This window comes from Tribolium castaneum, chromosome 3, assembly GCF_031307605.1.
Source record: "Tribolium castaneum strain GA2 chromosome 3, icTriCast1.1, whole genome shotgun sequence".
Taxonomy (NCBI): Eukaryota; Metazoa; Arthropoda; class Insecta; order Coleoptera; family Tenebrionidae; genus Tribolium; species Tribolium castaneum.
The window spans coordinates 19,500,087-19,516,385 of NC_087396.1; the positions used below are offsets into that span (position 1 = coordinate 19,500,087).

General features: G+C 39.6%; 1 protein-coding gene across 7 annotated transcripts in view; it reads left to right on the forward strand.

Annotated features, from left to right (window-relative positions):
• The window catches only part of pros (prospero), a 72,751-nt gene that overhangs the window by 51,316 nt on the left and 5,136 nt on the right, over window positions 1-16,299 (forward strand). For 3 of the 7 annotated variants that reach the window (XM_015981482.2, XM_015981480.2, XM_015981481.2), the window contains 4 exons: window positions 7,794-9,937; window positions 9,999-10,271; window positions 10,851-11,032; window positions 16,122-16,281. In XM_015981482.2, coding sequence (XP_015836968.1) covers window positions 7,874-9,937; window positions 9,999-10,271; window positions 10,851-11,032; window positions 16,122-16,281 — 2,679 coding nt within the window. In that variant the 5' untranslated portion in view covers window positions 7,794-7,873. The remainder of the gene's footprint in view (window positions 1-7,793; window positions 9,938-9,998; window positions 10,272-10,850; window positions 11,033-16,121; window positions 16,282-16,299) is intronic. The other 4 variants (XM_015981483.2, XM_015981484.2, XM_008194505.3 and 1 more) reach the window with 4 other exon arrangements.

The window sequence follows — 16,299 nt, forward strand, 5'->3', positions numbered from 1 at the left end:
GTAGCCGTAGTACAGTTTGTGTGTCAATTTGATGAGTGTGCAAGTACAAGCTGAAATAGTTAATAATACGACAATCGATACCTTGAGAGTTCATAAGCTTCTGCATGTGGGTAAATATCGTTCTTTTCCGTGGCTTTGTTAGAGGTTCGACATTATTAGCCAAGGATGCGCTCGAAATGGAAGGATTTACGAAAAACTGCGCTTTCAGCACCCGATTAAGATTATTAAAAAGCCTCGCTGGACTTTATCTTTAACTAGTTTAACAGCATCGATTTTCCCGTACATGGAGAGCAAAAGGGAGTAGTCATCAAGCGTAAAAAAGAGCTACTAAACTTTTTTCCGGGTCGAGTGAATATACTGACCCTTGGCTTGTTTTATTTACAAAAAAAGTAAACCAAATAGCGAATGCTCTTTTTGCCTTTAGCTACACATCCTCTTTCTAATTAGCATATATAGCAGCGCACGAAAAACAGTTTTGATCGCCACTCCACTGAATTTAGCACATATGTGTCTTGAGAAAGCCTCGTCATTCCGCCCTCATCAAAGGAAACGAGATGGCGATGATTTGGCGATTCGCCGTCTTAATGCATTTGATCGATCAAGCATGAGCTGTGTTTGTGTGCTGTTTCCGTTTTTTGTTCAAAATGCGACAGGTGTGGGGTGAAGGATCCGTCGCGACGCTCGAGGGCCCGGCCTAAGACCGGTGCCCTGCTTAGGGCAAAGGGGAAGTGAAGGAAGCGAAGACTGCAGCAGAGTGCAGCGAATAAGTAAGCAACGGAAGGCTGCTTCCCTAACCTACCTCACACCACGACACGGCTACCACGAGGTTGTATTGATCTCGGCTGTTCCCTTCCGTGTGCCGGTGAATCAATGGTCTTGGTCTCAAGTCGTCATCAACCCCTACCCCTGCGTTTACTGCATCTTTCTTAAATTGCACCGCAAGATTTTGCACCAAACGCAATCAACACGATCGATCTCCCTTTGTAACTGCCCATTTTCCATTTTTATAACGGTTTTCTAAGTGACCAGGAGGAATAAACTAAATCTGTTGTTACACAAAAATATGACGAGATATGTAACTAAATTTTGTTGTATTTACCAAAAGTTAAGAACAAAACATTTTTTTGATCTTATTATGAAAGACACAGCTGAAATTGTCTATTTGTAACTTTAGAACTTGACCAATAAAAAATTTAAGAACACTAGAGTTGATTAAATTACATAGATAAAACCAATGTCAAAATAAAAAATTAATGTTCATAAAAAATGTACCGCAAATTTCAAGTAAATTCTCCAACGTTTAAAGTTAATGACTAAATCCACCATCAGTTGTATCAAAAACTAGGATCCTTACAAAGGTAACAAGAACTAGATCTACTGCAATGTTTAGTCACTTTAATCCATTTAAGATTCAAAATAAAAAAGTAAAAATAGTAGAAACTAAGACGAAATTGAGATAAAACCAATTTGTACAAAGTCCTTCAGTTCTAAATAGTCCTAACTAATACAAAATACCTAATCAAAAAAAGTTATAATTTGTTTAAAAAAATTTCAAGTAAATTTTTAATTTGTTTAAGTAAATTTTGCATCCAAATCTAAAAGAATATCAGTAACTCATACGGTCATTCACCGAAAAACTAGTGTTTACTGCGTTTTGAAACTAAATACAATTTTTGTGGAAGTGTTTTGGATAAAATAATTTTTTTTGAAAATTCCCGTCTAACTTCATACCTCATCTTTCCAAAAAAGATTTTTGGATCTTGAAGCATCCTCCTTACCTAAGTGGGTGCAAAAAAATATTTTCTCAGTTGAAATAAATTGGCTAAGGAACCATATAGTCGTCGTAAAATAATGTTTTAGTTGCACTACAGTTGTTGATCATCTACAGAAATGTCTTAATTTTCAGGGAAACACCAGTGGATTAAAAAACGCATGTCCTTGCCCATGTTTACCGTGGTCATAAACCCTTTCTGCATGTTCTGTGATAGAGCAATTAAAGTTCACTTACAAATAATCGATAAGAGAAACAGGCTGCGGGCCATAAAAAGTTAATCCGTTCCTGATTTCGCTCCACCTTTATTCAATCAAACTGTATACTTCCACAATTCCTAACCGCCTTGTTCCGTGTCTAAAATTAGAGGTTTCTTACAAGCTTAAATGAATAAAGCGACAAAAAAATCAAATGCTACCCTCTGAACCTGCAATTTGGTCGTTACGTTTCACTTAACTTGTATCAGACGTTAACAATTCTGTAATTTTCCTCCAGTGTATCATTTGAGGGTCTTTTAAAATCGAGCTTATTTAGAACAGTGATTTGTCATCGCTCTGCCATAATCACAAAAAGTCCAGTCTACTAATAATAGCACTTATCATTTAATTTCCTGCGAAAATTGTTTGTGTGTTCTCTTTCGCTTGATGAAAATTAATTAGGCCTGGTCGCGGCTTAGAGAATTTCCACCCGAAACTCGATGCGTAATAATTCACATAAACTTAAATGCTCCTTCCGTTTTCTTCGCCACTGAGAGCGGATGTGTTTAGTTAACGACAAGTGTGAATGTGTGACGCGAAGTCATCACGCTAACTGGGCCATTATTAGATCATTTTATTAAGTGGCCGTCAGAGTTGCGACTATTTCGAGGGAACAATGTCCACGAATGCTTGCGAGCAAAGAGACTGCGTTTATGGTGGCAACGCATCTGATTTACCCGGAGGGTGTTCCCCGCATATCAATACCATTAAATCACCCCTTGTGGGGATACTTTATTGTGCACACGTAAAGTCTTTGATTTAAGGATCCCGCAGCATCTTTTTCAAGTCCGTTATGAATACGCAAAGTATAGAAAGCCTCATTGCAATACATCTTTGCATCACGTAGTTAAGACTGTAAGGCAAGGGTTGTGAGTGGTCTTCGGGGCTCGAGGGGAAAAGAGTACACCATCTCGAGTGGAAAATGTGATTTCTTCATCTCTCGCTTCGGCGCAGGAAAAATGATAGTTGTGGAACAGGGATTTATTCAGGATAACAAACTCATTGTCGGCACCAACACCGCGGATGGGAGACTGGGATGTATTTAACGTCTTCTGAGGCTTTTAATCATATCTCCTCGAATTCTTTTCCGAATGCAAAGTGAATAGCCAAGGCGTGCTAGCGCAAGGCTGCGGTGAAATCCATTTGTGAAAATGCCCAAATCGCAAAGTGCTGCTAAATTAGTGTCTTGTGCACGGGTTTCTTGGCGCGGCGGGTAAACTTTTGACGATTTCATCCACTTTATTGAGGTGTTATAGCAGCGAACAAATGTCAAGTAGGTAGTATATCAGGGAAGCGATCTTTTTTATCGTATTGAGGTGTCTTTTTTATTAGCCCGTTTTATAATCTGAAGCGGGGTGCGAGATGACTTTTAAAAAGAAATGCCTTAAAAACATTTTCATGTTTATTATATTCTTGTGGTTATGGGCCCTCAAGGTAATTTCGAATTTTCGCCAGACATTTTATCGATGTCACGTAGTAAATCTCAAAATTACGCAAAGTACAGTTGACAACTGGTAAACAAATGCGTAAGTAATAAGTTTATAACACGCGCGTGAAGAAACGACGTCGGTATTGATCTATTTAATTCACCGGCATTAAGTGGATTATTGTTTTGCTTTATAAATTTTTTCTAGTCTGGGTGACGTTGATATATTCAATTTTAATTGAACGGAGACGGAATAAAATATCGAATTGTGTACCTTAATGATCATTGGAACGGTTGAGTTTCAAGTAGAGTTTGATCGCCGTGAGATATCCAAGTCCCTCATCCTCTTAACCACCATGTCTCCTAGAGAAATGTCGGAGATAGGGTTTCCTTCCTTCCGTACCTCGACGACACGTTCATCGCGCTATTATGCCACCTATTTACATATCTTCGTCCACTTTGAATTATTGAGTCGGTGGCTGCTTCCCCGCCGGGCATAAAAATTACCGGAAATGCATCAAGTTAATCACACAGATGTGCAAACCCATCATAATTAACACGGAATCATTAGATCTAGGATCTACGTTTTGATTCAACTTTTCCACTGCGAATAAATCAATTTTGGTATGATTTTGAACTATGCGCTCGCATTGTTTAAAAAATTTGCTTTTAACTTCATTTCCAAAGCATTGTTGTCGTTTTCCATTTGTCCGGTCAGTGTCTGCAATTTATCACCCGAATATTTTTCACAAATCCTTTATGTTTTGCCAAAATATTAAAAATTGCTATTAACTCAAAATGAAAACTATTTATGTTATTTCAACCACTAATAAAACATACAATAAAAAATCCAAACTCATGTGACTTGAGTGATAATTGCAGCGGTTTGCATTTTAGATAACCACTCGCGGGTAGTTCCCACGTATCACAAGGTTCTGAATCAACAGTATCCTAGCTGTGGCTGTAATCATTTTATTATAAGCGCACAAATTATCAATTTTAATTCTACATTTAAGCACCAATTAACCTTACAATCGTTCCGTCTTCGTCACAATCCCGCCTTATTTCGCTCCCTAGTTTCCTCATTACCCACTTCCTTTAGGCACTATTTTCTCAGCAAGGGTTTACTTTGATTTGTTCCTTTCTCATACGGAGCCGCGCAGGATATTAAATGAGCATTTCGAACGACAATTATGTCCACTTTAACTTTTAAAATATTTAAATGTGTCGAATTAAAATTGATTTACGCGGAAAGTTCACCGTGATTCATGGAACAGGACACGGATAACTACTTATCTCCCGCATTACAACAAGCAAAGAAGAGGAAAATCCGCGCCACTGACAGTAGCTGACAATTAAAGAAACTTGATAAGAAAAGCGGTTGTGGTCGAATATTTGTGTAAACACCGGCTGTTGGTTGAAGATGCTTTGTTTTATGCAATTTCTTGTTAAAACCAACACGTCTGCATTTTGTGGTAAACTACCACATGCTAAAGGTTTTTCAATCAAAAATTAAAACAATATGTTATATTATATTATTAGATAAAATCCACTGAAATTGGATGTGGTGGCGACCTATCGCAAAATAAGATCGTGAGAAATTCGAGTGAGTCATAAGATAATTTGAATGTGTAACTGGTGACTTCCTCATTGGAATCCATAGAGCACCACCTGATGTGTCTTATTCATTAAGAGTATATCACCGGTGGGAACAATTTCCCTTGATGGGTGTTCATTTCGCGTGACCGGCCGGAAATACTCATGCAGTCGCGTTACATGACTGTGACGTCAAGACCGGAAATTCATCTTAGTTCGCCATATGCCACCTTATTGTTTACATATTTTAATTCGGTTTGCCTTTGGACTTTTTGTCTGGTAATTGTAGCGCACCACCTGTCCCATTTCCCCCGTTGGAAAATTGGCAATGACAGTCCAATGTGTAGGTTTTCTTCTAGGCATTATCAGTGCTGCCAGAGTTCTAGAAAAGCCATTATCTTAAGTAGCAGTTATGTTAACCGGAAACTGAATCCGAGTTATAATTCGATAAGACAAGCAAGACTCCTTAATTTGTGTAGTGTATCCCTACGTGCTTATCGTGACAAATACGGCTGTAAGGTTGGCACCAATTCAAATGGTGTTAACGCCACTTAGCCGTCTAATTTTTTTGAGGCTCCACATTAATTTCCTGTCACGCTTTGGAAGCGTGTCGCATCCGAGTCGTAACGGCCGAACCCTTTCGGAAGTCGAAAAAGCGAATTTGTTCAAATTATACCACTTCCGATCCAATAAAAAATCACTGCACTTCAAGTAGCCGCATTGTTGTGTCAGCCCGGAGATGGGCTGGATGATCGTCCATCGGTTTCCGGTTCCGCTCATCGCGGTGTTAATGACACAACCCTTTTCAAGAAGTAACGACATATATTTAGATATTAATAAGTAGGGCGGCGAGAGTACGCACTTGAGCAGTCTGGCCTTTTGTTTTTGCCCTCTAAGATGATGCGTTTGAATAGGGGAGACGAGACGCAAATACGGACTAACCCCGAGTTTCTATTTGTAAGAATACGAATACCTACTTCACGGTTTCATTGCGCCTTTTCTTAATTAATATGAACTCGCTGCATGGTTTACGTTCTAGTAAATTAATGAAACGAAGAGAGAGGAGTGCTTTCAGTAAACAATGACAGGGTTTCAAAAAATTGACACTGCCGCTTTAAATGAAATGGAAGAGCTAATTGAAGCCAAAATCAACAAAACTTCACAAGGCGTGAAACTTTGACATTAATTAAAAACACGCAAATACGTACCTATTTATTTTAACATAGACAAATTACACGACTGATTGAACAAGTAAAGGGAAAATTCAACTGCATCACTTGTTTGCCTTCGTTTCTACTTTACAAAATTCGTCTCCGCCACCATAGTCAACGTGGTTGCAGTAGCGCAAATTAAAAAATTCTGGATTCAAATCAATCGAAGAAAAAACTGATGTATGAAAATGTAGAGCTTGTGCCTTGGGTGATTTCATCAGCGTGCAACTATACGAACGCTGCATGTGATGTTTGTAAAGCCCGTTACAATTTTGAATTAATTCCAATTTTGCTTTTTTCCATTTTTTCCTCAACAGAATTTTATGTCGGTTAAGTGTTTAAAATAATAACCATTTTATTTCTATTACTTCAAATTAATTAGCGTGTTCACTAAACCTCCAATATAGCTAAACAATTAACAACACTACTGGGGTTTTATTATCTGATGCATTTAGCAATTGATTTTAAATATAACATTGTAATAAATGTGGATTTTAATATCTCAATAACTGTTTAAATATTGCAAATAAAATTGACAAAACGTTGGTTGTGGCATTTTATTTTTTATTATTCCCAATAAGAGTTCCTTTATCTCGTGAATGAAACTTTAACTTAATCTATTTATAGGACTTGGCTGCACTATTAGTGGATCTATTATGCAAGATGAAGAGCGTTTGTTGATCATTTTACTCTGTTATAATATATTTGAATTTATAAGTCGGCAAGCGTAATAATTCTTATGGTTTTTGAAGATTTTAAAATTGAATTGTTGGTCAGTTTTAGCCATTTTACCAATGTTTGCTAACACTTTATACCATACGTATAAAACCATTAGCTTTTGAATAATTCGTTTGAGTGTGGGGAATGAGGACGATTATCTGACAGGACACCCCGGTGCTTTTCACTATTGTTATCTACTGCTCGTCTTTACGTCGAGAACGCATAGGCGGTGCCATATGGCCCTTGGAGTGTACTTTACTGGAAATTCTCACAATATTTTACCATCTGTCGTTTCGTTGTCTTATCAGGCTAAATTATAACCTTATCTAAAAAATTTATATACATATACATACGTAATAATAATGTTTACGCGAACAATTTCCATTTTCGTTCGGCCTGAAAGGCTATTGTTCGCTTCTAAACCCTGAAAGGTTAATGATAATTAATAAATAAAATAGCAAAATGGGAGATGTATAAGCAGAGTTCTTTTTACCGGTTGGAAATAATGACGTTAATTAAATTCGAATAATGGCAAAAATGAAATAGCCAGGGAGCTTTTTGTGGAAATTTTCATCAATATTGATATTGGAATAACGGTATGCTTTGAAAGAATGTAGGAATAAAATTATGATTGGAAAAAGAAGTAATGTTTGTTTATGTGGTGGTTTTGAATGTGCAGCTGTGGAAGACGGGCTCGTGCTCGTCGGTGGCAGATCAACAGTTGTTCCGCGTCCGCAGGTGCTAGAGCCCGAGCCCCTCTTCCTCCAGCAACCGTGAAGCTTTACTGAGTGAGGTCGATTTCTCCCTTGCAGGTATTGACATGGGCGACTATTCTTAAAGTGGGGACGACTATCTGGAGGGGGGCACAGAACGACCAATAACGCTGGAACTTATGATGTCATCGGAGGAGGAGACTGAATTCGGTTTGTACACAGATAAGCTCCTGAAGAAAACCAAAAGAACTAGACAGCGTGTAGACGCCGGTGAGCCGCGTAACTCCTACTCGTCGATTCCGAATTTCAGTTCGCGTCCGACTTTTCTCGGTGGCGGTAACAATCTGTACGGCGCAATTTTCACCCAACAGCAGCAGTTCGGTCTGTTCGGACCCGGGTTCGCGCCCGCAAAGATGCTCAACGAGCTGCTGGGGCGGCAGAAGGCCGAAGGCGGCGAAAGCGGCGAAGAGGGCAAGTTCGACGCGGTGATCCGCTGCGACGGCAGCCCGCCCTCGGGTGAACAACTGGCCCATCACATGCTCCGGGACATCCTGCAGGGCCGCAAGCACGAGCTTTTGGCCTTGGAACACGACATGCGCAACGGCCAGGACCACATCATCAACAACAACAACAACGAACCCAAGGCGGAACCAGAACGCAACGACGTCGAAGCCGCCGCCGCGATGAAGGAGTGCCTCGCTGAGGCCGGAGTCGGCGACCGCCAGCAGGCCGAGCTCATGGAGGAGGCGCTCAATGGGATGGAGACCGAGTCGCTGCCCTCGCCAAAGGTGGAGCCCTCGAGTCCGGCCAAGCCAGAGGATGCGAAGAAAGCGCGCGTCGAAAACATTGTCTCAGGTATGCGGTCGAGTCCGGCGCCTCCGCAAGTCAACGGCTGCAAGAAACGAAAGCTCTACCAACCCCAGCAACACGACAGTAACGCTGAACGGTATATTGACGATGAAGAAGATGAAAGTGCGGAACCAATCAGACAAAAACGCGTCGAGAAAAATTTACTCAAATCGCAGCTGAGAACGATGCAAGAACAGTTGGCGGAAATGCAGCAGAAATACATGCAGTTGTGCACGCGCGTTGAACAAGGGTCTGAAGAAAGTCAAGAAATTGAAGAAATTCCCAGTGATAGTGAAAACAGTAAACGATCAGCGCCTCCTTCGCCCATAACCACCAGTAATACCCCTAATCAATCGACGCCAAGCTTAGCACAACAGGTGAGCAAACTTAAAATAAGCCCTCCAGGACCTCCTTTCCACAATGGTATGTTACATCATGATCACCAGCACATGAGCAGTGCCGCCGCCATGTACTTGGGCGTGAGCCACAAATTCCTGATGGAGCAGGAAGCCCGTTTTGCTAAAGAAGCAGCAGTGGCAGCAATGAACAGCGAATCATCAGTCCAACAATCCCAGCATCAGTCTCATCATCCATCGCAAAAACCCGAAAATATAGCCGACAGATTACACATTATGAGAAACATGACACCGACCGGTACCGACTTGGAAGGCCTCGCCGACGCTCTTAAAACCGAAATCACGTCGTCTCTTTCAAATTTGATCGACTCGATACTATCAAGGTTCGTCCACCAACGGAGATGCAAACAGACGGAGGCGGCGACAGCCGCCGAACAACTCAACAAAGACTTGATGATGGCCTCGCAATTACTCGACAGGAAATCGCCGCGGACCAAAGTAGTAGAACGGCCACAAGCGCCGCCGCCGCCGCCCAACAGCCAGATGGTGAACGGCACGAGCGGCTGCCCTCCGATGATGTCCGTTCACATGAACAACATGCAAAAACCCAACGACCTCCAAATAAGGCCTCCGATGTTCCAGCCCCCGAAACCCCCGGCAATCAGCCAAGCCCCTCTTTTTGGAATGTCACACCCGTTTTGCGTGTCCAAGCAAGAAAACCCCGAGCAGAACGAAGCGCTCAGCCTCGTAGTAACTCCTAAGAAAAAGCGGCACAAGGTGACGGACACCCGGATAACGCCCAGGACCGTGAGCCGCATCCTGGGCCAGGACGGCATCGGCATGTCGCCCGCCGCCATGGAGCCCAACACGTGCAGTTCCCCGCGCCCGCCCCCATATCACCAGCCGCCGCCGATGTTGCCCGTCTCCCTTCCGACCTCGGTGGCGATCCCCAACCCCGGACTGCACGAATCTCAGGTCTTCTCGCCCTACAGCCCCTTCTTTCATGGACCAAGTCACGGACACCACATGGCGATGCAGGTCTGGCATTTTATTCGATTTCGTTGCAGGAACAATAACGTGATTATTGCTGGGGTTGCAGGCATCGTCATCACCACCTCGCATGCACAAAATCGAGCGAGAGTCGCCTCCAATCCACCACCCCCCGACGCTTCTGCACCCCGCTCTCCTGGCTGCGGCCCAACATGGGGGCTCCCCCGACTACGGACAGCTAAGGGCGCCGTCCGGGGGCATGAACATGGACAACGGCGATAGAAATTCTGATTGTAACTCAGGGGACATCACCTACGATGGAATGCAGCCTACTATATCCTTTTTATGCAAAGATTTTAGTAAAAATCTTAGTAACCACCATGTACGTATTTTTTTTACTTTCGTAATTTAAAGCGTTCGGCTTTTAAAGGTCTTCCTTTAGACCTTTCCCCTCCGACTCAAGTATAATAACACTCGCGATTAAACACTACGAGAAACCCTATAATTTAATCCATTTTATTCTTGATCGGAATCAAAACGCAAGAATCCAGGACAAATTTTTTCAACTAAATTTTGTAGTATAATAGGGAAAAGTTTCCATCAAATTGATTCGTTCGCCGCGATATCTATTATTAGTCACTTCGTAACGGCGAGTTAGATCACTTTATGAATAGTTGATATCTTCGTCTTAGTGTATGAGAGTATCGTGTTCTCTAACATGTGGTTAAGAAAAAGAATAAGTTATAACTGCACATGCTGAAATTACTAGTTTGCTTTTTTTACTTATCAATTATTTCTGCAGAGATCTCAATTTTTTTCAAAAGTAAATACTGCAATTCAAAGGAATAATGAATGAAATGAATTAAATTGTACGGACTCGAATAAAAAAATAATACAAATGATAAAAATCAATTTTTCTGATTATCGTACTACGTGGACTTTTTCTCTTTCCCGCCTATAGACAAATATTTCCTTAACTCCTGAGCACTCGTCAACACTGACACCGATGCATCTCAGGAAAGCGAAATTAATGTTCTTCTGGGTTCGGTATCCGAGCTCAGCAGTACTAAAAATGTATTTCCCCGATATCAAGTTTAACAAGAACAACACTGCCCAGCTCGTCAAGTGGTTCTCGAACTTCAGGTGAGTGCCTAGTTTTAATATTTGTAATAGTCGTTGCCATCTTCGGGTTGATACGAGGATAAATTGAAAAGTCTCCGGCCTAGCTAGGGCGTTTTTCTTGGATTTTTTGTTTTAGCTGGTCCAGCAGGGAAGCATAATATGGGCCGTTGATTGTTTTTCCTTTTTCCAAATAATCTATGAAAAGAATACCCTTAGCATCCCAATACTGACTTTTCCGGCCGACCGAAGTGTTTTCGCTTTCTTCGGAACGGGTTCCCCCTTTGCAGTCCATTGTTTAGACTGCTGTTTGGTTTCGGGTGAATAATGGTGAATCCACGTCTCATCTACAGTTATAAATCTTCGTAAAAAATCCACCGGATTGTGTTGTAAGCGGGCCAAACACTCCTCAGAAATCATTTTTCTAATCAATTTTTGCTCTGGTGTGAGCAGTCGCGGCACCCATCGCGCAGATAACTTTCTCATATCCAACACTTCAGTTAGGATGTAATGTACCCGCTCCGTTGAAATGCCCACAGCTTCTGCTATCTCTACCAATTTTGACCGGCGATCATTCAAGACAATTTTATGGACTTTTTCTACAATTTCTTTGCACGTAGCGGTTTTTGGTCGTCCTGAACGTGGTGCATCTTCCGTGCTTTTACGACCACGTTTAAAGTCCGCGACCCAAGTTTTAATTGTCGTGTAAGAAGGAGAAGAGTCGCGCAATGTATTGTCCAGTTCAGATTTTATATCCTTTGAGGATAGCCCTTTAATAAAAAAATATTTGATCACTGCACGAATCTCAGTTTGCTCCATTGCGTACAAACACCAAACTACATCGAATTCAAACAACTGTCAAATAATTATTATTTGACCGATGTTTTTGATATTCCAAGGCACGACTAATAAAATATGAAAGAATATAATGCCATAATAAAATCTGCCAAATTTGCATCCTATCTAGGCTAGGCCGGAGACTTTTCAATTTATCCTCGTAATTAGGGTGAATATTATGTGGGACGAATCTTTTCTCTAAAGAGAATCCGCGCATTACACGACGATAAAAAACTTTTCCGAGGGTTTTGATTTAAAAGCAGCAACGAAACGAATACATGCCAACTAGCAAATGAAACGGCAACGCTTTGTTGAAAGAACCGCTACATGCATGTGAGCTTCAGGGCGAAAGGAGCATTCGTGTGTCAGCGGTTCTAAATTATTGTAAAAAAATCCGATGCTCAGTTTTAATAAAATTCATTATAAACCGCGTCGATAACATGAAATACGGACAAAAGCTTCGACAAAAGCTTATCAGGAATAAGTTATTGTTGTCTGTTTAAACAGATGGACCTCAAGTGATAAGATAAGAAATTCAATATCGCACGCTTTAATCTATCCAATTTAGTAATAAAAGAATATGAAAATTGCCTTGCGTTTGATGGGTTTATCAGATATCGTCGAATTTACATAAAAACATCGAAAGTTACTTCAGTAATCGATCGATGATAAAGCGAAGCACTCTAATTACTCTCGGGTAAACAGTGAAAATTTTTGACGAGACCCTAAAACCTGAAGAAGCTTGTCCGCTACAGAATGCTCAATTCATGGCTAAACTTTTTTTTAATTAGCTGCATTCTGTCTTTGTGAAACTTTATGCAACGGAGTATGCAACCTTAAATGAAAAAATCCCTACAGCATTAGCGGGCTGCTCAATTAAAAATAACTTAATTAAGGTCTTGAGACTAATTAGTAGGGTAGGCATTTTTCTTTTGGGATGTAGTTCCGTCTTTCTCAGTCTCGTTAGCTTTGACATCAAATTAGTCATTAGCGGAGTAAATCGTACATTAATTTTTCTCAACCTCCGGAACACACGTAAGTTTCAGTCCGAGCTTTCAAGCTTCAAACAACAATTTATTTATTAATTACTTGTAATTTACTAATGCTGGAGGCCTTCCACAAAATAACAGATCTTTACTTCAAGATAACGCTAATGTAAGTGAGTTCGTAATTGGAGATCAATCAGTGCAATCAATTACCAATTAAGATAATTAATTTGCGATATAATTATGTGGTAAGACGGGAGCGGAATGGGCGTGAAAAACGCAGGGTCCGAACCCATTAAACCCCATTTCCGGTCACTTTAGGCCAATTTAACCCCCAATATGAACATTCACCTAAGGAGCAAATTCCCGTCTTCTGCGTCTGATTTTTCAATTTCATAATACATCTCGGATACGAAAAGAACTCTAGAGGGCGACGTTCCAAACAATAACGACAATTCTGCATTGTTAAGTAGATTCCAGGAATATGCCTCTAAGTTTGTTTACGCTAATTAGTCATTGCTAATTAAAAAACACAGTATTGAACAAGTTTTTAACAAGTCATACTTTACAAAGAATGCGTCTGAAAGTTTTTATGGCTGGCTGGCTAGTGTGAAATTTTCATACCTACACATCGGATAAATCTAATAACGTTTCAAGGTATTCTGGCAAACTGAAAAAACTGTCTGATTCATTTTAATTCCCCACTCGGCCACTTACGTAGCTTAGCAATCAAATGTCATGGGACACTTTTCTCCTAAGTGCCATCATTACCCTCGCCTGCCAAATAATTAGCAAACTGGATATCACGCTTTCAGACTGAAGCAGTCTGTCATAAGAGAATTAACCACGGAATTCGTATCGTAACAAACACAAAAAATATTTATTAATTCTCCTTCTCAAAATTTGGTCCTATTTAAATTTCATAACTGAAAACTCAAAGAATTGGAAATTTTATTTTGGCAATTAATACTAATTTAATAGTTTGTTAATGCGTGTATTAGCAATAATGTAATAATTAATTAAATACCAACTGAAGTAGCTTCTTATCCCTATTAATGAAAAATCAAAACTTTGGTAAAAATAAAAAGCTCAACGCTTGTTTAGTTTTTTAAATAAATAGTCCGATAAGCTTGTATAAATAAACATTAAATATTGACGCAAACGTTTCCCGTATTAAAGCTAAAAATTACAAACTTGCAAAAATAGAAAATTTGCAGCTTTCAGTTTTTCTTTGGAAGGTAAAGAGAACAATACACAAAACCTGCAAAATATAAAATGAAAACATTGGGATAGCTACTCCTAACGGTTTTATGCACTCAATTTGAACATCTGCCTGAAGCTCACCTATGCCAGTATTGTTCAAATACCATGTGCGCGCCCTTTTCGTTAACTTCTTTTCCAGGCAGGGATGTCCAAACTGACAAAGATTGATACACTCATTTTTTTAAATTAATTATTATTAAAATGCTGATAAGTAAATAAATAGTGCAATAATAGAACAAAAAACTATTTAATTATAAACACAAATATTTTGATAATTAATGTATCATTATTTGTTGTTTTACAATTTATTTTTAAGATCTTTTAAATATGTATGTAATAACTGGCATTGCGGGTAGTGTTTGTAGTTTGTTTTATTTTTGGGTAAATTGGTAAATTGGGTAAATTTTTCTTCATAATTTTTTACTTTTTTCGAAAAGTTTCGAATTTTGGTCATCCCTGTGCAGCTTCTTCGAACGTTGGGGCACGCGTCTCAAGACGCTGCGGGAACGTCTTGAAGGGTCTTCGGGCCCTTCGAATCGACTTGGGGAGGGTAAATCAAAAAGCAGCTGTTAGATCTTTTGTCAAGTCCTAACGTCTTTTGCCTTGAAGAAACCGTTGCCGTGTGACTTACTCGGTGGGAAAGTAAATCCTTGCAAGATTTCCCTCAACAATTAGGGGGTCTTTAGCGCGCCTCGTATACAAAAACGAGCTTAGCATACCTGCATTTCTTGAGTAACGCTAGCAGCAGGTGATTTTTCAATAGAATGTCGTTCTTTGAATGCAAAACGAATATTTTATGCGGGCTTGAACTCGCTGCAGGTCAGAGAGATTTGGGTAAAAACGCTTTCGAAAACCATTCTGAAACGGTGCAAACCGCGAATGTGTTTAATCGAAAGCAACAGTTGTTAGCGTTAATAATATAACATGGCTAATACAACCATATTAATTATGTATGCCCAATTGGCCTATAATTGGCGTTCGGATTCAATGACATGACACTACCATGTTTAGGCAATATTAATACCGTTTAAACACAAACATTTCTATTATTATTATAAGCAAAGTGCTAATTGCTTTCACCGATGCGGTGACGCCCCTTTTCACTGCTCTGATTTGGTCATTTGCACGTCTTTTAGTTTTGGGAAACTGGGTTGGGCTGCAATCTGCGAGACGCCCGTTGAAGTGACACAATTGAATCAAATGGCATCACCATGATTGCTGTAATTGCCACTTAATTCATCGATCTACACACCATTACGTAGGTGGTATGCATAGCTCACAGGTGGCATGTTAAATACCATAATCGGTACTTAATGTAAGGCGACACGAGCAATTGCAAAATTTTACAACTTTTTGCTAATGTTTCAGGCGGCAAAATTTATAAGGAAAAGACGAGATAATAGCAATTTTATCTTTATTTTGGGTAAAATTTGCTTATTTCATTTCTACATTATCAGTCCCAAATAAAATATGTAACTAAATTTTGGAAGCTTTTAAGTTAATGATTGATTATTATTAATTCAATTAGAATAATTCTAGTTGATTTAAATTTGTAATGAAAAGAAGCCCAACTTGTTACGGAATGATGGGAGAAGCTAAAAACAAAACAAAATCGTTTTCAAGAATTTTCTTTAGTCTTTTTCCTATTTTATACGTCGTTGGACACAAAGGCAAATATCTGACTTATTAAATGCTTCTAACCAACCACAAAGTTCATATTACTTTTCTAACAAAAAATGCGTTTAAAAGTAGTAATACCTTTTATTTAAATGTAGTTACTTTAAAAATTGCAGTAGATTAAATAAATATTAAGAAACTGTTTTCTCATTACACCGCTTCACAATTTAAAATGAATTATTTAGCAAAATTGTATTTATTTTGTTGTAACCGAACTTGGTAGGTATATCTTCAAATTTAGAAATTTTTCCTTTTTAGTGACATGACATAATTAATTAACAGCTAATTAATTAAAAAATATGAACGCGGTGTATTGTAACAATTTTCACAACAGTTGTCGCTTGTTGCAGGGAGTTCTATTACATCCAGATGGAGAAGTACGCCAGACAGGCAGTTTCCGAAGGTGTGAAGAACGCTGAAGATCTGCATGTCGGTGGTGATTCCGAATTATACCGGGTGCTCAATTTGCACTACAACAGAAACAATCACATCGAGGTATGGGGACCTCAGGTTCGTGATTTTAACCGA